The 27,678-nt window shown below is 44.1% G+C and overlaps 1 protein-coding gene across 3 annotated transcripts in view; it reads left to right on the top strand.

The window, feature by feature from the left end:
- Positions 1-27,678, top strand: part of STAU2 (staufen double-stranded RNA binding protein 2) — a 447,934-nt gene that overhangs the window by 269,157 nt on the left and 151,099 nt on the right. For all 3 annotated transcript variants that reach the window (XM_030215580.1, XM_030215586.1, XM_030215579.1), the window contains one exon: positions 21,279-21,586. In XM_030215580.1, the coding sequence (XP_030071440.1) occupies positions 21,279-21,586 (308 nt within the window). The remainder of the gene's footprint in view (positions 1-21,278; positions 21,587-27,678) is intronic.

Below are 27,678 nucleotides of genomic sequence, written 5' to 3'. Positions count from 1 at the left end.
CCCACTACAATCTGGTTTTCGCCCTCTCCACTCAACCGAAACTGCGCTTACTAAAGTCTCCAATGACCTATTACTGGCTAAATCCAGAGGTCAATATTCCATCCTCATTCTTCTTGATCTTTCCGCTGCTTTTGACATTGTCGATCACAGCATACTTCTCGATACCCTGTCCTCACTTGGATTCCAGGGCTCTGTCCTTTCCTGGTTCTCTTCCTACCTCTCCCTCCGCACCTTTAGTGTTCACTCTGGTGGATCCTCTTCTACTTCTATCCCTCTGCTTGTCGGCGTACCTCAGGGTTCTGTTCTTGGTCCCCTCCTCTTTTCTATCTACACTTCTTCCCTTGGTTCATTAATCTCATCCCATGGCTTTTCCTACCATCTCTATGCTGATGATTCCCAAATCTACCTTTCTACCCCTGATATCTCACCTTGCATCCAAACCAAAGTTTCAGCGTGCTTGTCTGACATTGCTGTCTGGATGTCTCAATGCCACCTGAAATTAAACATGACCAAAACCGAGCTCCTCATTTTTCCCCCCAAAAGCCACCTCCCCACTCCCCCCGTTTTCTATTTCTGTTGATGGCTCTCTCATTCTCCCTGTCTCCTCAGCTCGAAACCTTAGGGTCATCTTTGACTCTTCTCTCTCCTTCTCTGCGCATATCCAGCAGATCGCCAAGACCTGTCGTTTCTTTCTTTACAACATCCGTAAAATCCGCCCCTTTCTTTCCGAGCACTCTACCAAAACCCTCATCCACACCCTTGTCACCTCTCGTTTAGACTACTGCAATCAGCTTCTTGCTGGCCTGCCACTTAATCACCTCTCCCCTCTCCAATCGGTTCAAAACTCTGCTGTCCGTCTTGTCTTCCGCCAGGGTCGCTTTACTCATACTACCCCTCTCCTCAAGTCGCTTCACTGGCTCCCTATCCATTTTCGCATCCTGTTCAAACTTCTTCTGCTAACCTATAAATGTACTCACTCTGCTGCTCCCCAGTATCTCTCCACACTCGTCCTTCCTTACACCCCTTCCCGTGCACTCCGCACCATGGATAAATCCTTCTTATCTGTTCCCTTCTCCACTACTGCCAACTCCAGACTTCTCGCCTTCTGTCTCGCTGCACCCTACGCCTGGAATAAACTTCCTGAGCCCCTACGTCTTGCCCCATCCTTGGCCACCTTTAAATCTAGACTGAAAGCCCACCTCTTTAACATTGCTTTTGACTCGTAACCACTCGCTTCCACCTACCCTCCTCTCCTCCTTCCTGTACACATTAATTGATTTGATTACTTTATTTTTTTGTCTATTAGATTGTAAGCTCTTTGATCAGGGACTGTCTTTCTTCTATGTTTGTGCAGTGCTGCGTACACCTTGTAGTGCTATAGAAATGCTAAATAGTAGTAGTAGTAGTATCCAGTTAGCGGCTTGAATATCACCACTAAGTAGATAGCATTGCTGGTCAGCACTGAATCTAGATATTCAGCACTGGCTGCCAGGTTATATTTAACTGTAGTGACCAGCAATTTAAAAAAAAACTGTGATTGCAAAAAAAAAAAAAGCATAGCACAATTCAAAGTCTCATTCTTAAATACAAACCTTACAGAATTTCCTAAATCCTGCAATTTGAATTTCAGCTGCTGTTCAGCATAGAGTGGGCCTATCAAGTGATCATGGCTGTCTTCTCCAGTTGGGCTTCTCTGCAGCCCCTTTTGTTTAAGTGATGTGATACCTGCAAGTAACTCAAATTTTCTCTAAAGCTAAATCCAAAGCCACCAATCTTTTGGGAGGACTACAAGTTGGCAATCGTTATGGATTTTGGCAAGCTCACCTTGGATCAGCTTAAGAATTTGCTTAGTCTGCATCCCCAACTAAAGCTTGAGGGGCCTGCTATGACTTTATTTTTTCCTCCACTTATGAAGGTAGCTTTCAATAATTTTAGAAAAAGATACAAGAAGTGGAACAAACCAAGAACATCAGTGTGAAATCATAATTTATGTAAATGACAACCCAACATGGCCATGTTTTAGCAAGTTGTACCTGCGTCAAGGGTCCAACATTTGATTTTATTGTTTCTGTTACTATGTATTCAATAAATAAGGCCAATGCCAGCCAGACTTCCTCAGTCTGCATCCTGTATAATGTAAGACAGATCAGAATGGGCAAGTGTGGGTTTTAACAACAACTCCAGTAGTTAGGAAGTAAGGCCAGTGCCAGGCAGACTTCTATAGTCTGTGAACCTAAAATGGCAAAGACAGATCAGGATAAGTATACTTATTTTCTTCTTGTATTTTATACCACGTTCATATTATATGCTATATATTATATGCAGCTTCAGAGAGCATTTTCCATCTCACAGATAGGCTGCAGAGAATACCTTCTCCTGCTTTAGACTTAGCCTGGCCTCAGAATGACATCCTATAGTATATCTCCTATCAAACTGAGCTCTCTTTTTCATCAAGCACTGCCATTTCCTCCCCTCACCCTCCCCACAGACAGTTTGAACTTCGTGGGTGTGGCTTGGATCTCTTTCAGGGAGAGAAAACTAACAACTTATAGCAGCAGCTTCAGAGAGCATTTTCCATCTCACAGATAGGCTGCAGAGAATACCTTCTCCTGCTTTAGACAATATAAAGTGTAAACTGAGGTGGAACATATAGTCAGATAAAATAGCCAGGAGTTAGAAAGTAAGGAGACTAACTTAAAGTTGAAAGTGAAGTCAGAAAAGTGCATGAATATGATCTTGGTTATAGCAGGAATGGATAAACAAGTGATAAGTGCAGCCGGTGTTAGTCCTTGTGTGTGTGAGACTGGCAGATTACTACTACTAATCATTTCTATAGTGCTACTAGACGTATGCAGCGCTGTACACATTATATGCAGGTATTTTGTCTGTCCCTAGAGGGCTTGCAATCTAAGTTTTTGTACCTGGGACAGTGGAGGGTTAAGTGACTTGCCCAAAGTCACATGGAGCTACAGTGGGAATTGAACCCAGGCTGCTAGGATCAAAGCCCGCAGCACTAACCATTAGGGAGAAGAGCCTAGCTTTCACCTGCTTCCTGAAGTAGATCTAGGCTTTGCAAGACTTTCAGGGAGTGCATTCCGGAGTGTGGAGGATAATTTGATATGCCCTTTGAAGAGTATTATTGCTTACAAGGATATTGATCAGAATCAGTTCTGGGACCAATCCATAATGCAGGCTATTACTCACCTTTCTTCTGAGTGAATCCCATTTACTACCACTCTCTGTCTTGTCATTCGGCCAATTTCTAATCCAGTTCACCACCTTGGGACCTATTCCTCGGCTGCTCAGTTTATTCATAAGCCTTCTATGAGATACAGTATGAAAGACTTTGCTGATCACAGCGTGCTAATCTAGGTTTCTGGGCACCCAGTCGAAGAAATCAATCCAGTTAATTTGGCAAGATCTTCTTTTGGCAAAGTCATGATGCCTTGAATCTTGCAACCCCTTGGATTCTACAAAGTTTACTTTTCTTTCCCTTGACAGCATCTCCATTACTTTTCCCACCAACCACATTAAGGCTTACTGGCCTGTAGTTTCCCACCTCTTCTCTGATATCAGTTTCATGAAGAGGGACAACTTCAGCCTTTCTCCAAACCCATGGAACATCCCCCATCTCCAAGGATTGTTTACTGTGTCAGTGAAAACTATGATTGCATATTAATTTTTAACGTAACAGGAATTAACTGACCAGTTAAGCACAAAAGACTTCTGTGTAGCTCAAAAGGCTCCAGTCAACTGTAGCTTCCCCCCCCCCCCCCCCCCCCCCCCCCCACAAGAGATGCACTTGTCATCTACCTAATCTTTTAAACTACAGATATTAAATGTTCTCTCCTAGTGATGTATCTTGTATCTAAAAAAAACTGTTAAATAAAATATCTACCTTCTCAGAATGAAAAGGTAGATGGGTTGTAGGTACAGTGCAGTTAAATGATTTTAAACTGATGTTAATTAATCTGTATGGTCCTGATATTGATGGTACAGATTTTTGTAGTACAGTTTCAACAAGTTTCTGGCAGGAGACTTTCAGGTTATTATGGGAGGTGATTTTGAACCTCTCCCTGAAATCTGGTCTAGATAGCATGTCCTCAGGCCAATGGCACCCAACTAAGGTTCATAAATTATTGTGTAATCTAATGACAGACAGATTTGATTGATTCATGGAGACTCTTGCACCTTTTTTAATCTGGCTTTACTTTTTATTCAGCTCCCCCCATCTCATTCTCACAAATAGATTTTGTTTTGTGGTTTCTAGAACATTATTTATTCAAATTTTAGCCACTGTTGAGCCCATTTTCCCCCAATCTTGCCTGCATTTCTCTTATTTTACAGCAGAGAACTGTGGAAACCATAGGTGGTCAGTGACTTAGATTTTTTGGGAGACTAAAGTGAGGAGGGGCTATGGTGCCAACACCTGTGTCAGCAGTAAAGAAATAGTGTGGGTACTTTTGCACCATGTCAATGTAGTGCAACCACACCAGGTGGCTCCTAACCTCCTAGTTCCTCTGTTACTCATGGTAATATGCACATTAACATACTCCATGGAATAATGTGCCAAAAAAGCACTGTAACAAATCTTTTGGTTAATGACAATCATAAAATGATTTGCCTTTCAATGTTTTGGTAGGTTGCGAAGTGGCCGTCAGGTTTCAGATCTGCTGCCCTTAGTTTATTGTTGAGCTACCAAATACCTTTGGAATATGTATTATGTGTATTAGCTGTATCTAATGGTTAGAGCAGCAGGCGGAGAACCAGGAAAGCCAGGGTTCAAATCCAGCTTTTGATCCTTGAGATGTTGGATGAGTCATTTAAACCCTCCTTTGCCTTTGGTGCATACTTAAATTGTAAGCTTTCCAGGGACAGGAAAATACCTAGTATATATAAATACTAGCCGTTAAGCCCGTTAAAACGGGCGCGTATTGGAATGTTTTTTTTCCCAAGGCCCCCCTCCCGTTGCAGCTGCAAGGCCCCCTGCCATCCTCCTTCCCTGCCAGCTCCAAGGCCCCCTCTGTCCCTCCCTCCCAGCTCCAAGGCTCCAGTCCTCCCCCCTTCCCAGCTGCAAGGCCCCCTGCCCTCCCTCCCAGTTCCAAGGCCCTCCCCCCAGCTCCCAAGGCCCCCTTCCCTCCCTCCAGCCCAGTTCCAAGGCCCCCTGCTCTCCCTCACAACTGTAAGGGGCCCCATTCCCTCACAACTGTAAGGGCCCCCCTGCCCTCCCTCCAAGCTCCAGTCCTCCCCCCTTCCCAGCTGCAAGGCCCCCCGCCCTCCCAGTTCCAAGGCCCCAGGCCCTCCCCCCAGCTCCCAAGGCCCCCTTCCCTCCCTCCCTCCCAGTTCCAAGGCCCCAGGCCCTCCCCCCCCAGCTCCCAAGGCCCCCTTCCCTCCCTCCCTCCCAGTTCCAAGGCCCCCTGCTCTCCCTCACAACTGTAAGGGCCCCCCTGCCCTCCCTCCCAGCTCTAAGGCTCCAGTCCTCCCCCCTTCCCAGCTGCAAGGCCCCCCACCCTCCCTCCCAGTTCCAAGGCCCCCCACCCTCCCTCCCAGTTCCAAGGCCCCAGGCCCTCCCCAGCTCCCAAGGCCCCCTTCCCTCCCTCCCTCCCAGTTCCAAGGCCCCCTGCTCTCCCTCACAACTGTAAGGGCCCCCCTGCCCTCCCTCCCAGCTCCAAGGCTCCAGTCCTCCCCCCTTCCCAGCTGCAAGGCCCCCTGCCCGCCCTCCCTCCCTCCCAGTTCCAAGGCCCCAGGCCCTCCCCCCAGCTCCCAAGGCCCCCTTCCCTCCCTCCCTCCCTCCCAGTTCCAAGGCCCCAGGCCCTCCCCCCCAGCTCCCAAGGCCCCCGGCCCTCCCTCCCTCCCAGTTCCAAGGCCCCCTGCTCTCCCTCACAACTGTAAGGGCCCCCCTGCCCTCCCTCCCAGGACCAAGGCTCCAGTCCTCCCCCCTTCCCAGCTGCAAGGCCCCCCACCCTCCCTCCCAGTTCCAAGGCCCCAGGCCCCCCCAGCTCCCAAGGCCCCCTTCCCTCCCTCCCAGTTCCAAGGCCCCCCCCTGTGCCTTCTTCCCAGCCAGCTGGAAGGCCCCCTTCAGTCCAGCCCTCCCAGCTCCAAGGCCCCTCCTCCTTCTGAGACCTCCCATGTCCCCTCCCCCCCCCCCCAAGGTAGCCGCTACCGCCCCCCCCACCCCGGAGTCGCCACCACCCCCCCTTCACGCGGCCCGGGCCCTCTCTTCATTATTCAACTCACAGCAGCGCCAAAACAGCAGCAAGCAGCAGCTCCCGTTGGCCTTCCTTCACTGCCTATGCCTCGCCCTCGTGTGACGTCACGTCGGCGAGGGCGGGGCACAGGCAGGGAAGGAAGGCCGACGGGAGCTGAAGCTGAGCTGCTTGCTGCTGTTTCGGCGCTGCTGTAAGTTGAATAACGAAGAGAGGGCCCGGGCCAGGTGAAGGGGAGGGGGTGGTGGCGACTCCGGGGGGGGGGGGGCGGTAGCGGCTACCTTGGGGGGGGAGCGGTAGCGACGTCAGCGGTTCCCTCCCTCCCCTTCCGCGCAGTTTCCCTCTCTGTCCCGCCCCCCTCCCCCCGTCATCACGTCTTGACGCGGGGGCGGGACAGAGAGGGAAGTCTCTACTGCGCATTTGCAGGTGAGTCGGTCACTTGCCATTTATAGGTTTGATAATTCACATTGAGCCACAGTTGAGAATGGCGTGAGCCAAATCTAAAGGATATTGTGAAGTAATACAAAACCTTAAAAAAGTCACTCAGGACCTATAAAGCAAATCTACCATACCAGTCAAACAATAAGAACCTACACATAAAAAAGTAGTACCATAAACATGACAGTGAGCAACAGAACATCAATACATCTATTGGGAAAACTAAACAAGCTGGATTGGTGTGGAATGATTTTATAGCAAGTGCCACTCTGTGATGTTTTGCTTGCTTGCTTATCATTCCAGCTAAAGTGGTTGATGAGGCTGGGTGTGTTACAAAATAGGACCTGCTGCTTCGCAGATACATACTGGATTTTTCCAGGAAGCACCACAACTTATACAGTGATGTCACTGGTAGAATTCAGTTTTCTCTACCTCCATCTGCTGGTAGGAGGGGATAACAACCCATTGGTTCAGATCAGTGTCTCTGACTAAAGAAGATAAATTATTAGGTAATATATAATTTCTCCATCGTTTTAAAGATGGGTTAACCAGAACTGTACACAGTACTCAAGGTGTACTGTAAGGTCAAACCATGGTGTGATACAGAGTCATTATGATATTTTTTGTTTTGTTTTCTATTACTTTCCTAAAGTTTTGTTTGCCTTTTTGGCCACTATTGTACACTGAGCAAATATACACTGTCATTTATTATTATTATTATTTGGGGGAGGGGAGGGGGCTCAGGATGCCTTCCAAGTACGGAAAACAAAGCATCCATGGGGGCACTGTGAGGACTCTGCTGCCACCTGGAGATCACACTGCCTTATGACACAGTGAAGTGAGGACACATTTGTAATGGAGTAGAGGAGCTCAGTATAGATCCTTAAATCGCAGCACGTGTACACATGACACACTCATAACACAACAGGTAGCTTTTCTGGTAAACATCTTTCACATATTAATATCTTTAAAATGTTATATTCCTCTAGTCCACTGCCTTCGCACAGCACATGCCCCTGGAATGTGTAACAGGTGTTCATCCCATCCTCTCTTTTGTGATATCCCCCTTCTCACTCAGGGTGACCTGGTTCTCAATATGCAAATCATATGCAGATTAGTGTGCTACCCTTTCTCACTCAGGGTGACCTGGTTTCCACTCAGCAAATTAAGCAGGTCCCACCAACTGCATATTTCTCAGGCAACTCTTCATTCCAGCCCCTGGGCACACTTCTTCTAGCTTAACACTTTATGCTTTCATAGATCTTCCCATGAGCCTCCCCACACAGATACATGGGCTCAGTACTACACCAATACTTTGGGGACACTCAACCCCAGGCTTTGCAGCCTGCTTCTCTCAGTACTTTGGACACACAGTCCCCCCTTTGAACACACAGTTCTGGACACACAGTCCCCCCTCTTTGAACACACAGTTCTGGACACACAGTCCCCCCTCTTTGAACACACAGTTCTAGACACACAGTCTTTTCTTCTTTGGACACACAGTCCCTCTTTGAACACACAGTTCTAGACACACAGTCTTTTCTTCTTCGGACACACAGTCCCTCCACTGAACACACAGTTCCTATAAGTACTGAGGACACACAGTCAAACACTAATGCTTTAGGGACTTCTTACCCCAGGATTTTCAGCCTGCTGCTCTCCGTTGGACACCCAGTCCACCCCAAGTCCATAAGGTTAGCCAGTATCTTTCAAGGGCTCTCTCTTCTTCTCCTGCTAGCTCACACCCTTCCTTTCACAACTCAGGTGGGGTATAAAGTGGTTAATTAGCTACACAGGACCCAGCCCATAACCGCCTGCACCTGTGGACCTCCCAGGGCTCTCCCCGGTCCTAGCGACCTCCGGCTTCTTCTAGCGCCCTCTAGTGGCCTACCCCGCATAGGACACCCTCTTACGTATCACACCTTGTCTAATAACAGTACATGCATGTCACTTGAGAAGCTGAACTTGGCCAGTAGATATGTTCAAAGGTTGGGCTGCTACCTTTCATTTGTAAAATTTCCTTGTCATTTTAGGGAAATTTCCAAGGTTTGTAGTCCAAAATGCTAGACTGCATCCAGTGGCAGGCAGAAGTCTCTGTATTTATTTATTTAGATTTTGCTCACACCTTTTTCAGTAGTAGCTCAAGGTGAGTTACATTCAGGTACACTGGATATTTCTCTGTCCCAGGAGGGCTCACAATCTAAGTTTGTACCTGAGGAATTGTAGCTCAATCTATTCCTTGATCTTTCCATAAGCTGGTTGCCTTCCTGTACTATTTATGCAGAGATAGTCTACAGTCCTTAACAATAAGTCCAAGTATGTTAAAGTAGAATCATTTCATGACACTTTCAGTAGAACCTACTTTATTCAACATTTACTTACATACTTCATATAAGTTATTAGGTGGTCTTAGACTTCAATATATAATGCATGCAGAAGATATACATTTCTTTTTTAGGATTGATCATTTTTATTTATTTATTCATGACTTGATATACCACCTTAACTAACGTGGAGAGCAAAGTGGTTAACAAATGCTACACTAAAATTAATCAAAGTAGGAAAAGAACTACAGTATCAAATAGTAATAGAAATACAGTCAACCAAAATAGAGTAATCTTTCAATCACAGACTCATTCACATTCTCTCCCAGGAAGTACTACATCCTCCCTGACTCATTATTCATCGACACAAGCATAGGCCTATTGGAACAACCATGTTTTCAGCCCCATCTTGAATCTAGAGATATTAGATTCACCTCAAAAATATAACGGCATGGAGTTCCACAAATGGGGAACAGCAAAAAAAAAACCCAAACCACAGCATGGTGGATTGATTGTAATTGGGCAGAACGTGGTCCTGATAGAACCATCTGATGGTCATTGGGAACTACTGCCTGTCTACCAAGAGCCCCGGGTGGTAATTCCATTTTTTACGCAGGTCTGAAAATATTTTTTATTTTCTACCAGATGGCACTAATTGGGTGGTAAATGGCAGTGTATGCAAGCAGATGATTACCACCTGGTTAACGTGTGAGACCTTACCGCTAAGTCAGTGGGTGACGGTAAGGTCATAAGTACATAAGTAATGCCATACTGGGAAAAGACCAAGGGTCCATCGAGCCCAGCATCCTGTCCACGACAGCGGCCAATCCAGGCCAAGGGCACCTGGCAAGCTTCCCAAACGTACAAACATACATGTTATTCCTGGAATTTTGGATTTTTCCAAGTCCGTTTAGTAGCGGTTTATGGACTTGTCCTTTAGGAAACCGTCCAACCCCTTTTTAAACTCTGCTAAGCTAACCGCCTTCACCACTTTCTCCGGCAACGAATTCCAGAGTTTAATTACACGTTGGGTGAAGAAAAATTTTCTCCGATTTGTTTTAAATTTACTACACTGTAGTTTCATCGCATGCCCCCTAGTCCTAGTATTTTTGGAAAGCGTGAACAGAAGCTTCACATCCACCTGTTCCACTCCACTCATTATTTTATATACCTCTATCATGTCTCCCCTCAGCCGTCTCTTCTCCAAGCTGTATAGCCCTAGCCTCCTTAGTCTTTCTTCATAGGGAAGTCGTCCCATCCCCGCTATCATTTTAGTCGCCCTTCGCTGCACCTTTTCCAATTCTACTATATCTTTCTTGAGATGCGGCGACCAGAATTGAACACAATACTCAAGGTGCGGTCGCACCATGGAGCGATACAACGGCATTATAACATCCTCACACCTGTTTTCCATACCTTTCCTAATAATACTCAACATTCTATTCGCTTTCTTAGCCGCAGCAGCACACTGAGCAGAAGGTTTCAGTGTGTTATCGATGACGACACCCAGATCCCTTTCTTGGTCCGTAACTCCTAACGTGGAACCTTGCATGACGTAGCTATAATTCGGGTTCTTTTTTCCCACATGCATCACCTTGCACTTGCTCACATTAAACATCATCTGCCATTTAGCCGCCCAGTCTCGTAAGGTCCTCTTGTAATTTTTCACAATCCTGTCGTGATTTAACGACTTTGAATAACTTTGTGTCATCAGCAAATTTAATTACCTCGCTAGTTACTCCCATCTCTAAATCATTTATAAATATATTAAAAAGCAGCGGTCCTAGCACAGACCCCTGAGGAACCCCACTAACTACCCTTCTCCATTGTGAATACTGCCCATTTAACCCCACTCTCTGTTTCCTATCCTTCAACCAGTTTTTAATCCACAATAGGACATTTCCTCCTATCCCATGACCCTCCAATTTCCTCTGTAGCCTTTCATGAGGTACCTTGTCAAACGCCTTTTGAAAATCCAGATACACAATATCAACCGACTCCCCTTTGTCCACATGTTTGTTCACTCCTTCAAAGAATTGAAGTAAATTGGTCAGGCAAGATTTCCCCAAAATGGACGCATGCAAAAAAAAATTTTTGCAGCATGTTAATTTTCAGCCCCCCCCCCCCCCCCAAAAGGCCTTTTTTGCAGGCACACTGAATAATGGACCTGTGCACATCCAGTACATGTGCCTACAACAGCACAGGCCATTTTTCAGCGCTCCTTAGGTTCGTCAGATTTCATCTTATCTTTTTTGAAAGGCACTCATTGCTTATTTTTAAATCAACAATTATACATTTTATTTGGCTTTTTGATAAGGAAGTCTGTTGTAAATTCCTTTGAATTAAGGTTAAAGGTGGAATATAAATTGTACAATACAGTACAATACTTGTACCTGCTATGCGTCATTTCTAGAGTTGCCTCATTGGACTATGAGAATAATTTTCAGTGCCATTTCCAGAAATAATCTATTGTCTTTTCCACAGTGATGGCTTGTAATGCACTTGCCTCTAGCTTGTATAGTTAAAAGTATGTGCCATTTGTTTTATGCTTTTCAACCATGGCATGATGTTCCTGGGGGATGGAATTTAGAGAGCAGTTTTCAAAATAATACAGATTTTCTAAAATTTTGTATTCTATGTAGATGTCATTGCAGGTATTTTCAGTTGGATAATTTTTCAAACAGCATGTACCTAATTTTCCTTTGAAAACTGGTATAACTTAAGCTTATGGAAGTAGTTTTATCATTTGTTTTCATGTGTATATGACAATATATGCACACATAAAATGGCTGTCTTAAAATTGTGCAAGTTATTAAAGGACACACAATGGCATGCAGACATATATATTTGTACAGCAGACATTGCTGGGAGCATGATCTGGGCAGAGCACAACTGAAGTCAGAAAGTACATGCATAGATTATAAAATACCTTAAGATAAGAGCCTAATGTCGTTTTCAGGTACAGAGACCTAGGGCCAGATGGATAGTGAATTGGTCTCTGTTTGGACATTTGCAGTGATAGTTGGTTAGTTTATCCATTAGTTACAATTCCTGACTGTCCTATTTCTTTGCATTTATTTTCTTCTGTGTGGTGGAGCTCTCTAATCCCTGCCTCCCCCACACATATTTTTTAAAAAGACTTTTAAGTATCAGAGGCTAAATTTGTTTGTTTTGCAGATAGCAAGTTTTTTTTGCTTTAGTATTTGTTTTCTGTATGTTGTTAACAGAAATTTTGCCATTTTGCTCTGGTAATTGCTACTCATGATATTTTTTTTAAATTGCATAAATAAATTGTTTTAACTTCATTTACACATATTTTTTAATAAGCTACTTGCAGACATTTACACCTGCTGTCAAGTAAGCGTAATGTTCCTGCCTTCGGTATAGCTGCGATCTCTGTAGGATTTGCATTAGTATTTTATAAAGTCACATAGGCATCTGTCAAAATAGGCCCTTCTGCTATGTTAACCTAGATGCCCTGTTATAAAATTACCCTTATTATGGCTGCACAAGATGAGACTGTTAAGAATTACCCTCCATTTGTACATCAAAACAAAAGAATAAAAAATGGAGAAGCTAACGTTAATAAAGAAATTGATCCTTTATCCTAAAATAATATATCCATAGTGGATTTTTATTCTTTCTCACCAAACAGATGTTGGAAAGAATTATTCTTAAGGAGTCAAGGGTGACTGGGCACAAACCAATTCTTTGAAAATATTGAACTGGCTCCAGAGAAATTTGCTCCCCAGAACATGACCTAGTGCATTTCTGTAGGAGAAGCAGCTTCAACTTCTGCAATATAGAAACATATACATAGTGAAGCGTAGCAATTAGAGAATGACACGGGGATGGGGACTCGTAACAGAAAAAAAATCATACATTTCTCCGAGGACAAGCAGGCTGCTTGTTCTTACTGATGGGGTGACGTCCACGGCATCCCCCTCCAATCGGAATCTTCACTAGCAAAGATGTTTGCTAGCCCTCGCGCGCCCATGCGCACCGCGCATGCGCGACCGTCTTCCCGCCCAAACCGGCTCATGTTCGTCAGTCTTCTTTTGTCCGCGCTCGGGACGGTCGTGTTTTGCCGCCGTTTTGTGTCCCTCAGAAGACCTCGCGCGTCTTTCGTGTTTCTAATCTCTGTGTTTCAAAAAAAAAAAAAAATAAGAGGTTCCCTTTTTCCCGTATTTCTAGTTTTCTTTTCCCCAGTGTAAGTTTCCTTTCGCTTTTGGGAGCGGCCTTGTTGGCCGCCCGTACGGGTTCGGTGCCTCTTGTCATCATCGCGAATTTTGATTTCGCCGGTGCGATTTTTCCGCCCATGTCATCGAAGCCTTCCGGCTGCTTCAAGAAGTGCACCCAGTGCGCCCGGATAATCTCGCTCACTGATAGGCACGCTTCGTATCTTCAGTGTCTGGGGGCTGGGCACCGCCCGCAGTCCTGTAGTCTTTGTGCTCTTTTGCAAAGGAGGACTCGGGTAGCGAGGTTAGCCCAGTGGAACATTCTGTTCTCCGGCGCTTCGGCGGCAACAGCATCTCGGGATTCGTCGGGTGCATCGGCGTCGGCAGCACCGAAGTCTTCGGAGATCGCATCGGCGTCGACGGTATCGAGGCGTCTTCCTCCTGCATCGTCGGTACTGAGACTTCGAAAGAGTGCGTCAGCGTCGGTGGTACCGGGACCCCCGCTGGTGTTGATGTCGTTGGACGGTGGTGCTTCGTCTGGAGTGCAGGTGAGGGCTGTCCATTCCCCTGCTGGTGGCGGTGAGCCTTCGGGTAGGTCTCCTCCTGCCCTGAGGGCTCCTGTGGTACAGCCCCACCCCGGGATCGACCTTCTTCGGCCCCGGCCCTGAGGAAGCGACGTCTGGATTCTACGTCCTCCTCATCGGTACTGGGGAGCTCCGGTGACATGCTTCGCTCGAAGAAGTCGAAGAAGCATTGTCACCGGTCATCTTCCCGACTTGGTACCGGGAGCTCTGGGTTGCCGGGGGAGTCGGCACCCAGCAGGCATCGGCACCGGGAGGACCACTCACCCTCCATCCAGGAGGTGTCGGTGCGCTCTGCCCCGGACAGCCCGGTACCGCCTCCGTGCCCGGAACAGGTTTTGACCTCGACGCCTGCATCGGCTTCTCAGTCTTTCTTCACAGCCGCTCTGCACGAGAGTCTCCGGGCCGTTCTTCCTGGCATCCTGGAAGAGCTGTTGCGCCCTTCTCCGGTACCAGGGGTGCCTGCGCCACCGGTGCCGTCGAGTGAGGCGACAGCTGGCCCTTTGCCCGGGGTGAGGTCCCTGGTACCGGTACCGCTTGCGGCACCGGCTTCGGCTGCCTCCCAGGTGGACTCCCTGACGACGTCGGGGGAGGGAGCTTCGCCGCTGCCGGCCAGGGAGTCCACCTCTCGACACTCCCACCGTGGCCGTGTTTCCACGGAGTCGAGACGGGCGCGGCATCAGACGCAGGTTCGTGAACTTGTGTCTGATAACGATGGCGAGGCCTCGTGGGAGGCAGAGGAGGACATCAGATATTTCTCTGACGAGGAGTCTGATGGCCTTCCTTCTGACCTCACTCCCTCCCCTGAAAGGCAGCTTTCTCCTCCCAAGAGTCTGTCTTTCTCGTCCTTTGTCCGAGAGATGTCTACGGCCATCCCCTTCCCGGTGGTCGTGGAGGATGAGCCAAGGGCTGAGATGTTTGAGCTCTTGGACTATCCTTCTCCACCTAAGGAAGCGTCCACAGTACCCATGCATCATGTCCTGAAAAAGACATTGCTGGACCAAGCCACTAACTAATCCCCACATTCCCAAGAAGATAGAATCCCAGTACCGGATCCATGGGGATCCAGAGCTGATGCGCACTCAGTTGCCTCACGACTCTGGTGTGGTGGATCTGGCCCTGAAGAAGGCTAAGAGTTCTAGAGAACATGCTTCGGCGCCCCCGGGCATAGACTCCAGAACCTTAGACTCCTTTGGGAGGAAGGCCTATCATTCTTCCATGCTCGTGGCCAAGATTCAATCATACCAGCTCTACACGAGCATCCATATGCGGAATAATGTGCGGAAGCTGGCGGACTTGGTGGACCAGCTCCCTTCGGAGCAAGCCAAGCCGTTTCAGGAGGTGGTCAGGCAGCTGAAGGCATGTAGGAAATTCCTGGCCAGAGGGATATTTGATACCTTTGATGTTGCGTCCAGGCTCTCATGGCTGCGTGCCTCCGACCTGGAGAATAGGATCCAGCAGCGGATTGCGGACTCCCCTTGCCGAGCGGATAACATTTTGGGGGGGAAAAGTCGAACAGGTGGTAGAACAGCTCCACCAGCGGGATAACGCTTTCAACAAATTCTCCCGCCGGCAGCCTTCAGCCTCTACCTCATCAGGTAGACGTTTTTATGGGGGAAGGAGGGCTGTTCCCTACTCTTCTGGTAAGCGTAGGTACAATCCTCCCTCTCGGCAGCCTGCGGCCCAGGCTAAGCCCCAGCGCGCACGCTCTCGTCAGCAGCGTGCACCTTAGCAAGGCCCCACAGCTCCCCAGCAAAAGCAGGGGGCGAGCTTTTGACTGGCTCCAGCAGAGCATAGCCGAGACCAAAGTGTCCGTGCCGGACGATCTGCCGGTCGGGGGGAGGTTGAAAGTTTTTCACCAAAGGTGGCCTCTTATAACCTCCGACCGTTGGGTTCTTCAAATAGTCCGGCAAAGATAAGCCCTCAATTTGGCCTCCATGCCTCCAAATTGCCCACCGGGAGCTCAGTCTTTCAGCTTCCAGCACAAGCAGGTACTTGCAGAGGAACTCTCCGCCCTTCTCAGTGCCAGTGCGGTCGAGCCCGTGCCACCGGGGCAAGAAGGGCTGGGATTCTATTCCAGGTACTTCCTTGTGGAAAAGAAAACGGGGGATGCGTCCCATCCTAGACCTAAGGGCCCTGAACAAATATCTGGTCAAGGAAAAGTTCAGGATGCTTTCCCTGGGCACCCTTCTTTCCATGATTCAGGAAAAAGATTGGCTATGCTCTCTGGACTTAAAGGATGCTTACACGCATATTCCGATACTGCCAACTCACAGACAGTATCTTCGATTCCGTCTGGGAACACGTCACTTCCAGTACTGTGTGCTACTCTTTGGGCTCACCTCCGCGCCCAGGGTGTTCACGAAGTGCCTGGCTGTGGTAGCAGCAGCGCTCCGCAGGCTTGGAGTGCACGTGTTCCCTTTCATCCTCATTGATCAACCCATAAAGTATTGCTCCCTTTTATACATATATACGTTTTTTCTAAACTGATTTTTTTATTATTGAATACTTTTTATATATATATATATATAAATATTACTTAGCTTAATTTAGCCAAAGAGTACAGCAGCAGCAATTTTCCATCCAGCAGAGGTTTGAGCTGGATGGAAAATTGCTGCTGCTATACTCTTTGGCTAAATTAAGCTAAGTAATATATATATATATATATATATATATATATATATATATATATATATATATATATATATATATATATGTATTCAATAATAAAAAAAATCAGTTTAGAAAAAACGTATATATGTATAAAAGGGGAGCAATACTTTATGGGTTGATCAATGAGGATGAAAGGAACACCATTAACAACTAGGGACATTGTTCCCATATGGTGGAAATACCTGACTAAAATCTGAAGATCCCCATATATTTAAAGTAATATGGATAAGTCCATCAATATTATACATGTTGGAATAACATATTGAAAATATAAATATATCTAAATATTTTGTGTCTGGGAGAGGAATATAAGTGAACTTGGGGGGGGGGGGGGCATAAGGACATAGGGAGATGCTGGACTTGGAAGGCATAGGGGCACAGGAGTAATGCCAGACACAGGGAGAGGATAGGGGCATAGAGTGATGTTGATGAATGCGGGGAGATAGACACAGGGAATATGCTGGACAGGGAAGTATAGGGGACACAGAGAAGGGAGATGCTGAACATAGGAAAAGATAGGGTCACAGAGATGAAAGATGGATGGTGAGCATGGAGAAGGAAGAAATGTCAAATTGGTAGGAGACCCTAGTGAGTAAGTTAAGAGAAGACAGAGGGAAGCAGAAATCAGAGCCTGGGACCAACATGGTCTAAAACATAAAATGACCAGACAACAAAAGATAGAAAAAATAATTGTATTTTCTGTTGTGAAATTAGAATATTTGAAATGTTTATCCTGCAAGAGCTGGTGTTAGACATGGCTGGGGCCCAGGGCAGAAATTTGGGAGGGAAGTTCAGGCCATGCCTCCTTTAGCTTCCAGCAGGCTTAGGGCTCTCTCTGGCCGGGGGGCAGCTATCCTAGTTGCATTTCCTTAACACCATCCCTGGCATGCATGATCTTTATATTTTGCACAATATAGGAGGAAATGCGTCTCTTTCTATTTCTTTAGTGTAGCTTCTTGGAATTTTTGTTTAATTTATGTTTATCATTTTTGGTCAGCGATTATGTATTATGGCATTTGTGTTCTGTATATGTGACTGAGATATTCTTTGTAGCATTCAGTAGTAATTAGGCTTGTTCAGTTTTCACGATGGTGGAGAGGATATTTGTGAGGGTGGATGGGAGACAGATTTTGCTGATCCTTGTTCTGTTTGTGATTTATAAAATAACAGTTATATAAAATATTGTTTCTTTTTATACTTTAATAAAATGATTTAAATATAAAATCCTAACTGTTGGAGGCTTGGGTGGCTGGGATCAGACAGAGCTCACAGGGATGGGAACAAACTTTGTCCCCATGTCATTCTGTAGTAGCAACCCAACCATCCAAAACTGCCACCCAAAAGCTGACCCCACAGCCCTTGTCTAGCTATGCAGCCATACCAACCTCCCACCCCCAAAGCTACTATACCACCCCCATACAATTGCCCCCATCTACCCTTGTACTTCTCCACCGCACACCCCCAGCTACCCTCCTACCTTCACCACAACTATTCCCACTTTCATTATCTCCCCAAACTACCCCCACAGGTACTGCATACCCACCATCAAAACTACCACCCTGCGTCCCTCCCCCCATGAATAAAGATCTACACACACACACACACGGGGTTTGGAAAGAATTCCAAGAGCCACATTCTACATGCTTTCCTCACTTGTTATTAATTTTATTTTGTTTTTTGATCCTTTGTTAAATTTGCATTTTTATCCATATTTTTTCATACAAATTATTATCTAAATCTGTGAATAAATGGATGATTTTAATAACTCTACCAGTTTTCTATTTTGGTTTAAACATAAAGGTGTTTTTTTAAGAGAATCTTTCTTACAATCTCCCACCTATTCCAAGAATACAGTGTAAGGCTTGGAAATCTGGAAAACGTCCAAACAGTTCTTCCAGATAGCAGTTTGATATTTGGGTGGATCATATAAAAACAGTGAAACGGCTGATTAAGCATGTGAAATGTTTGTTTTAAGTATTACATCAATAGAGCAGACATCTGCAACATGAAAGATCTGGTTTAAAACTTTATTCCATGTGTTGTTTTTTTATTTAACTTATCTTGAAAAAGCTTTCAACAGATGCAAACGATTCTGTAAAAAAAAAAAAAAGAAAAGATAAAGACCTTATATGAGAAAAGTTCTACAGGAAGGAAAGGGCAGATAGAATTTCAAAGATTTGACATTTTTCATTCAAAGTGCCATGTCTAAACTCGGGCTCCTAACCACTACTCAATTCCCCTACCCTTGTTCCTTCTCACCCAGTACTTTCCTCGCCCTTAATTGTCTTGTCTTGTCTGTATTTTTAGATTGTAAGCTCAATCGAGCAGGTACTGTCTCTCTGTGTCAGGTGTTCAGCGCTGCGTGCATCTGGTAGCGCTATACAAATGTTAATAATAATAATGCGATCCAACAATTCTAAGTCTTCTAGGGGAAAAGAATATGCCAGTATAACAGGTGTACTATATAGCTCTACCAATATATACAGTGAAATGGCAAATTAAAACTTTCCTGGAATAAATAATAGGGCTGTACCCAATATTTGAATTTGATTGGGCCCTGATGCCCTGAATACATTATTCGTTTTCGGCCAAATAGTGATTTTAATTTGAATACAAATAATCTGGGGCTCTACTGTGCTAATTCCTACTGAAAAACACTTTATCTCTGATTTCATGTTGCTTCTTTTATTATTTGTTATGTTAAAAGTCAGTGCCCATTATTCGTATTTGCTCGAATAGTAAAATACGCTATTCGGTACAGCTCTAATAAATAAGGGCTAGTATAGCAAGAACTTGCTCAGTAGCTGAGTAAAATTTGGGGGAATGAAGGTACAGGGATTCAAAAGTGGAAGAGTTCAGCTTTGAATCTTGAAGAGATAAGTGCTTTTGTCATTTTGAGTAAAGTGCATTTTTTTCACTGTGTCCATCTTACACAATGCTACATTTTGATGATAATGATTTTTTTGATGTGGTTTCATTAATGATATAGTCTTGATAGCATACCAGCTGAAAACACTTGGGATTTGTAAGTTCATATGGCAGGAAGCCAGCTTTTAAGATGACTTAACCATATTTATATTCATAGAACATTCCAAATGCCATTATTCTGTACATATAGCTTTAGGCATTTGGATTTAGGCATCTAGACTTCACAGCTGGCACAGTGATGATGTCAGCACTCTTGGAATATGTTTGCAAATGGACACTAATATTGATTCATGTCTTTAATTAAAATTAGAGAATCTTGTCAAGCAGTATTGGTGGTATTTCACCAATGTCCTGGGATGCTTCCTATATATTGCTAGTCTCAGCTTCTCCATACGGCTGTTAGATAAAGCCACAAGGTTGGTTTTGAATTGTAACAATCATAGAGTAGCCATTTCCTGAGGCAACTTCATATCTGAAGTACTGGTAGATTCTTTCTTGATGTCAACCTTCTGAAAGAGATACTGAGGTCCAAAACTTGCTCAGTTTTCTCCAGAGTAACACTGTGAATCTGAATTGCCAGAGGTGGCCGGTTCAAATCCGACTGCTGCTCCTCGTGATCTTGGGCAAGCCACTTAACTCTCCATTGCCTCAGGTACAAACTTAGATTGTGACCCTCCTGGGACAGAGAAATATCCAGAGTACCTGAATGTAACTCACCTTGAGCTACTACTGAAAAAAGTGTGAGCAAAATCTAAATAAATAGAGATGGCCCATTGAGAGCTTTTTAATGGTGGGCCTTCATCAGTATATTAAGCATCAGTCCCCTTTTCTCATATGCTTTCAAATGCAAAAAATTACCCCTGGATTCTATATAGGTCACCCAGATTTGAGTACAGAGCCCAGATGCATGCCCAAATTAATGAGTCAGTTGGATGCTAAAAAGCAATTATTGTTGTTCACTGGAGTTAATTGGCACTAATTTGGATTTACGCATGCATCTGTTTACGCACTATTCTATAATGCTGCACACACAAGCGTGTCTTATGTGCAACCCAAAAGGGGGCATGGCAATGAAAGGGGCTTGGATGGGTCAGGGGCATTCCTAATATTTAGGCCCAGTGTTATAGAATACCATGAATTTGGGATCCATAAAGCCAAGGATTAAATATAATTTTGAAGCTGAAGTACTAACACAACAAGATTGAGATCTAGGCATCATCTTCTTTGATGACCTCAGGGTAGCCACAGAGAAGTTGAAAAAATTAATACATTAGTGTGCTTGGAAACATAGAGAGGAGCGACTAGTAGAAGGGCAGAGGTAATATGACATCATTGTGGTAAGGCCTCGGTGTATTGTTTTTTGTTCTGGACACCACATATAAAAAAAGAACATTGACAAGGTAGATGCAGCTCAAAAGAGGACCACCAAAATATGCCATATGTAGAGAGATTAAAGGAGCTGAAGATTTACTTTTAAGAAGAAAACAGGTAAAAAAGAGATATGATATAAATATTCAAATACCTAGCAGGTTTCAATAAAGGACCAGAAGGTTGCGTTTTCCATAGAAAAAAAACCTCAGGAACAGGGGGGCCATCATATTAAGTTGAAAGACAGGAACCTCAAAAGGAATAAGAGGCAATAGGTTTTCACCGAGAGGGTTGGTGAACACCTAGAACAGAATTCCAATAGAAATTATAGGAGCAAAAACTGGCAAAATTCAAGTATGCATGGGAATGACGCAAAGGGGCTTTTAGAAGCAGAAGAATGAAGAAGACTACATATTGATTAAGGCTCATGACAGTAAGTCAGTAAGTAGGCATCAAAAGGTTTATTTGCCATCACCTTCTAAATGTGTAATCATCCAGCAACAGGCACACTGATTTATTTGTCAAATTCCAAGTGTAAATCTTTGAAGGCATAATAGAAATGGTTCTTCCTTTTATTTTCAGCACCAAAGGGAATTCTTCATCTCTCTCCTGATGTTTACCAAGAGATGGAAGCAAGCCGCAACAAAGCCACTCCTGGTACTTCTACAGGTTATTTATCATCCAAAGAGATGAGTGAGGCTTCAGGCTCATTCTTCAGCCCATCTACCAACTTTAACAACACAGCTACAATAGCCAGAGAGCTCCTCTTGAATGGAACATCCCCAACTGCTGAAGCTGTGGGATTGAAAGGAAAAACTCTGGCTTCTCCTTGTTCTACAGTGCAACCTTCAAAACAATTGGAGTACTTGGCACAGATTCAAGGTTTTCAGGTACGGGAAACATGTTTTCTAATCTAAAAAGAATAGTCTCCAGTTTTTTTTTTTAAAGAGCTAATTTGCTTTTAATCTCTTAGATTTATGTATGGAACATATTTTTATTTGTTAATTTTTAATCTCAAATTGAATAGTAAGTGTAAAATACAGACCTTGAATTTGCGTTTCTATTTTTAGCTGTACTGAATACAACACAAATTTACTGCAAATATAGATAATTTTGTTACCCGGTCAAAATAGCCCTGACAAAAAAGCTCCCGACATAATAGCCCCTGACATAACAGCCACTGTCAAAATGGCCCGCCCACAATATAACCCTTGACAAATTAGCCGCCTGACAAAAGGGCCCGATCAGGCTGCCCAGAATATGGCACTGCATTCTTTGTCCTAATAATCTTACCTTGCCAAACAGGATAAGATTGGTAAGACTATGAAAATGATGAAAATATTGTGTGTTTTTTTTAATTAGCATGTTGACGGAAGACTAGTTTCCTTAAACACAGAACAGATCATGAATACCAGTTGGCAGCTATAGAATTTTATTTTATTTATATATGCTTTATACAATGCAGTGCTGGTAGGAGCCTTTATCAGTGAAGATTTCACTTGTAGTTTATCATCTTTTTTTTATGATGTGTTATTTCTTTCTAGGAGGCTATTTTGTTATGGGGGGGGCTATTTTGTCAAGGGTTATTTTGTGGGAGGGGCCATTTTGTCAAGGGCTATTTTCTTAGGGGCTGATTTGTCAAGGATTATTTTGTAACAAGGCTGTTTTGTCAGGGCTATTATGTCAGGGTGCCGCTAATTTTAATTCAGTCCTGTTTCAAGGGGAAGATGGGAGGTTTTGTAACCTATGGTTAAGGTTGTATTTGTTACTTAGAGTTGGGACCAGGGAAGAAAAATGTTTGCTGCTTTACCACCGGTGTACACCATTAAGTGACATTTCATTTTACTCATATTGGGATCCTTTTACAGAGTGGCAGTAAGCCCAACGCGGGCTTACCACTCGCTCTTCTAGGTCTACCACCGGTCCAACGCAGCCACCAGTGGTAGTACCACCCCGAGCGCACGCCATTTCCAGGGGAAAAAAAACTCTGGAAATGGCTTGCGTGGCAGTAATCGGGCATTGCTGCAAGCTGCACGGGTTAGCGTGGGAGCCTTTATTGCCACCTCATTGGATGGTGTTATGGGCTCTCTGCTGCATGGCCATGTGTGCTGGGGACTTTTTTTTACCTGCTGTGGTAAAAAGGGCCCTGGCGCATGGGAAAAATGGCCCTGCGCTAGCAGCAGGGGTCATTTTTCCCATGCGCCAGGGCCCTTTGTAAAAGGACCCCACTGTTTTCAAGTGCCATGTTATAGCTGTGCGTTTTGTGACCTTTTGGTGGAAATACCTACATTTAAGTACTGTTGACGTTTTATATGGTATTTATCATTTTAGCTACCTCTGAGGTATTTGTTTTAAAATGTCTTATTTGGCTCTTTGTTTTCTACTTCTCATTTTGGCATTGGAAATAAATCTAAAATCTGAAAAACTACAATGTTGTAAAGTTCAGTAGTTAATAAATATTTAAGTGGATTTGAGGTTTCACTTGTCTGAAAAACAGGAAAGAAAAGCCTAATAAAAAGAAATACAATCCCTACAGTTTTTGTTTCTTCCTTTCAAATCTATTCAGACTGTGTGTTTTTTACAGTAACGTTTTGTGTGCAGAGAGCCAATGTTCATTTTGTTCTCTGTTTCTCATTGGTTCATGCTCATTAGAAATATACAGAGGCAAACATTGTTTTGGTTCATTTTCAGATTTTCTGACTTTTCTCTTGACTTTGAGCTTTTTTTTTTGTTTTGTTTTTTTCAGATATTTCTTTTGATTTAAAAAAAAAGTAGTGCACATTAGAGCTGTCTATGCTTATTAATTTGTTGGTTAACATATATTGAATCAATTTTGTGTGCACTAAATTTTTAAGGTGGCATTAAACAAACAATGCAAGCTAATGAATGCATATTCTGATTACTTATATAAATACTGTAAAATCACTGCTGATTCTTCATGCACATTTCAGTTTCTTTTCTTTAGCCAATGAAATAGTAGATTTTTAAAAAATTAATCTGTCTTTAGTCAAAATATAAGCTGATTCGTTTCTTGAGTAGATCGTTAACCTTAACTAATTTGGAATCCAATTTCAGTTTTTTCCAGTGTGATCTCTCTGTCTACTCAAAGTAGACAAGTATATACAATGATGATATGAAAGTGTGCATTTGTGTATGTATGTATATATAAGAACATAAGCTTTGCCATTCTGGGGCAGACTGAAGGTCCATCAAGCCCAGTATCCTGTTCCCAACAGTGGCCAATCCAGATCACAAGTACCTGGCAAGATTCCAGAACAGTAAAACAGATTTTATGCTACTTATCGTAGAAATAAACAGTGGATTTTCCCTAATTCCATCTTAACAATGGCTTATGGACTTTTCTTGTAGAAAAATATGTACACCTTTTTAAAACCCTGCTAAGCTAACTGCTTTTACCACATTCTCTGGCAACAAATTCCAGAATTTAATTACACGTTGATTGAATAACTATTTTCTCTGTTTTAAATTTACTACTTTGTAGCTTTATTGCATGCCCCCTAGTCCTAGTATTTTTGGAAAGAGTAAACAAGTAATTCACATCTACCTGTTCCACTCCACTCAGTATGTTATAGACTTCTATCATATTTCCCCTCAGCCATCTCTTCTCCAAGCTAAGAGTCCTAGCCGCTTTAGCCTTTCCTCATAGGGAAGTCATTCCATCCCCTTTATTATTTTCTTCACCTTTCTCTGTACCTTTTCTACTTCCACGATACTACTACTACTACTACTACTACTATTTAGCATTTCTATATACAAGGCGTACCTTTTTCAAGATACGGTGACCAGAATTGCATCCATATTTGAGGTGCAGTCGCACCATGGAACGATACAAAGGCATTATAACATTCTAATTTTTGTCCTGTTCCTAATGTGTGTGTATCTATGTCTATCTATCTATCTATCTATCTATCTATCTATCTATCTATATATACACACACACACACACACACACACGTCGTGTGTGTGTGTGTGTGTGTGCGTTTTTCAGAGAAAAAGTGGTAGGCAGGATGGGTACTCCCTCTGAATATGCTAGACTTTACTGCTAATCACTACACCAATGATTCTCAAACTGTGTTCCGTGGACTGTCTTCAGGGGTCATCTTTGAATCCTCTCTCTCTTTCTCTGCAGATATCAACACTGCTAAAACTTCTCATTTATTTCTCTATATCACCAAAATTCATCCCTTCTTTTCTGAGCACACTACCAAACCCTTATCCACACTCTTATCACCTCTAACTTAGACTGCTGCAACTTGTTTCTCACGGGTCTCTCACTAAGCCATCTCTCTCCCCTTCAATCTGTTCAAAATTCTGCTGCATGACTTAAATTACGCCAGTGTTGCTATGCTCATATTAGCCCTCTCTTCAAGCCTTCTCTTAAGCCACACTGAGCCCGCAAAGAGGTGGGAAAATGTGGGATACAAATGCAAACAATAATAAGTCACTTTATTGGCTCCCTATCCGTTTCCATATACAGTTCAAACTCCTCTTATTGACTTACAAGTGCATTCACTCTGGAGCTCCTTAGTACCTCTACCACTACACTTCTTCCCGGGAATTCTGTTCATCGGGTACATTTCTCTTATATGTACCCTTCTCCACTGCTGACTCCAGTCTCCATTCCTTTTATCTTGCTGCACCGTACGCCTGGATAAACATGCTGAATAAGTACGTGAAGCTCCAGCTCTGGCTGCCTTCAAATCTAGGATAAAAGCCCACCTTTTTGAAGCTGCTTTTAACTCATAACCCCTATTCACTTGTTAGCAGCCATGTCTGTTTTATCATTCCCACCTTAAGTAATTCCCTTATCCCTTAATTTGTCCTGTTTGTCTGTCTTGATTATTTCTTACATGTTCAGTGTACAGCGCTGCGTATGTCTAGTAGCGCTATAGAAGTACTATTACTAATAAATTAGATTGTGCAATCTGACCTACACCATGACAGGATCACTAAAGTAATCTGGTTTAGTGAACAGGCTCTGTAGGAAATATCCTAGGGTCTGTGAGGTATGTATCACAAGACTCCCTTGTTTCATCTGAGAAGATTTTATGTGGGTAATTTTATAAAGCTTTTCAGCTTGTTAAGCCTGATTTAAATGCAGAAAAGGAATTTTATAACATAGTAAATGACAGAAGATGAAGACTTGCATGGTCCAAACACTCTGCTGCGGCATAGCTTAATTGTATGTTATGTAAGTCAGCATACAAAACAATATATCATTATATCCATCTCTATACTGTGCCTAATTACAGAGTGGGCTGGCCTCAGTGTCACACAGTTGTAATACCCAAAACCTGCCAACTTTTGGATTTTTCTCCAGAATTAAGTTATAAATGCGTACATAAAGACTGTAGCACTCTGTACAGTGCCATCTTTAGCTTACCCAAGACTGCTATTAAAGCACTAGTCCTATAGATAAGCCACTTATCCACATCTTCAACTGTTCATACCTTGTTCCATTTAAGACCAGAGGTTTTTACATGTGTTTTCCTCCATGATCCACTCTCATATAAGAGATGAGCTGACTATTCCACCTGCAAATTTGTATGACTAGGTTGAGCAGCCAGAATTGTACAACCAATTAACATCTGTAAAAATATGCACACAAAGCTTGTGCATCTGCTTTTGGGCGACCTCTGTATAGGTGTTTCCAGGGGCAATGCTCTCGGGCTGCTCCCGCCGGGGTGTGTGCCGGCGGTGTATGAGTCCTCGAGCCCGTGTCCAGGGTCCTTTGGAGGCTCGAGCGGCGATGGCGAGGTCGTGGGGAGCACCGGAACCACCGATTTTCAGTGGCTTTCAGTGGAGCTTCTCACTGTGCGTCCTCTCTAGTCGGCCTGCTTATCCGACATTGCTGCATAGATGTCCAACCGCCACCTGAAACTGAACATAGCCAAGACCGAGCTTATCGTCTTTCCACCAAAACCCACTTCTCCTATTCCTCCTCTCTCGATCTCAGTTGATAACACCCTCATCCTCCCCGTCTCATCCGCCCGCAACCTCGGAGTCATCTTCGACTCCTCCCTCTCCTTCTCTGCGCATATCCAGCAGACAGCCAAGACCTTTCGCTTCTTCCTCTTTAACATCAGCAAAATTTGCCCTTTCCTCTCTGAGCACACCACCCGAACTCTCATCCACGCTCTCATTACCTCTCGCCTTGACTACTGCAACCTACTCCTCACTGGCCTCCCACTTAACCATCTATCCCCCCTTCAGTCCGTTCAGAACTCTGCTGCACGTCTTATATTCCGCCTAAACCGATATACTCATATCACCCCTCTCCTCAGGTCACTTCACTGGCTTCCGATCAGATACCGCATACAGTTCAAGCTTCTCCTTCTCACCTACAAATGCACTCAGTCTGCAGCCCCTCATTACCTCTCTACTCTCATCTCCCCTTATGTGCCCGCCCAAAACCTCCGCTCACAGGACAGAATCCCTCTTCTCAGTACCCTTCTCCGCCAACTCCAGGCTCCACCCATTCTGCCTCGCCTCACCCTATGCTTGGAATAAACTTCCTGAGCCCTTACGCCAAGCCCCCTCCCTACCCATCTTCAAATCCTTGCTCAAAGCCCACCTCTTCAATGTTGCTTTCGGCACCTAACCTTTATACCTTTCAGGAAATCTAGACTGCCCAATTTGACTGCCCCTACTTGACTGACTGTACATTTGTCCTTTAGATTGTAAGCTCTTTGAGCAGGGACTGTCCTTTTATATTAAATTGTACAGCGCTGCATAACCCTAGTAGCGCTTTAGAAATGTTAAGTAGTAGTAGTGAAGGTGGGTCTCAAATCAACACAGAAAAGGAGAAAAAATTTCCTCAACGGTATGTAATGCAAACAGTAAGCAAAGTGAGTAAAAGGTAAAGAAAAAAACAAGGAAATTGATTCTTAGTGATGCATTCCATTTATTCCACATACAACTACTACTACTTATCATTTCTAAAGCGCTACTAGACGTACGC

The sequence above is a fragment of the Microcaecilia unicolor genome, chromosome 1 (genome assembly GCF_901765095.1).
Source record: "Microcaecilia unicolor chromosome 1, aMicUni1.1, whole genome shotgun sequence".
NCBI lineage: Eukaryota > Metazoa > Chordata > Amphibia > Gymnophiona > Siphonopidae > Microcaecilia > Microcaecilia unicolor.
The sequence above is the reverse complement of the archived record's forward strand: the minus strand, read 5'-3'. Positions and strand labels throughout refer to the sequence as shown.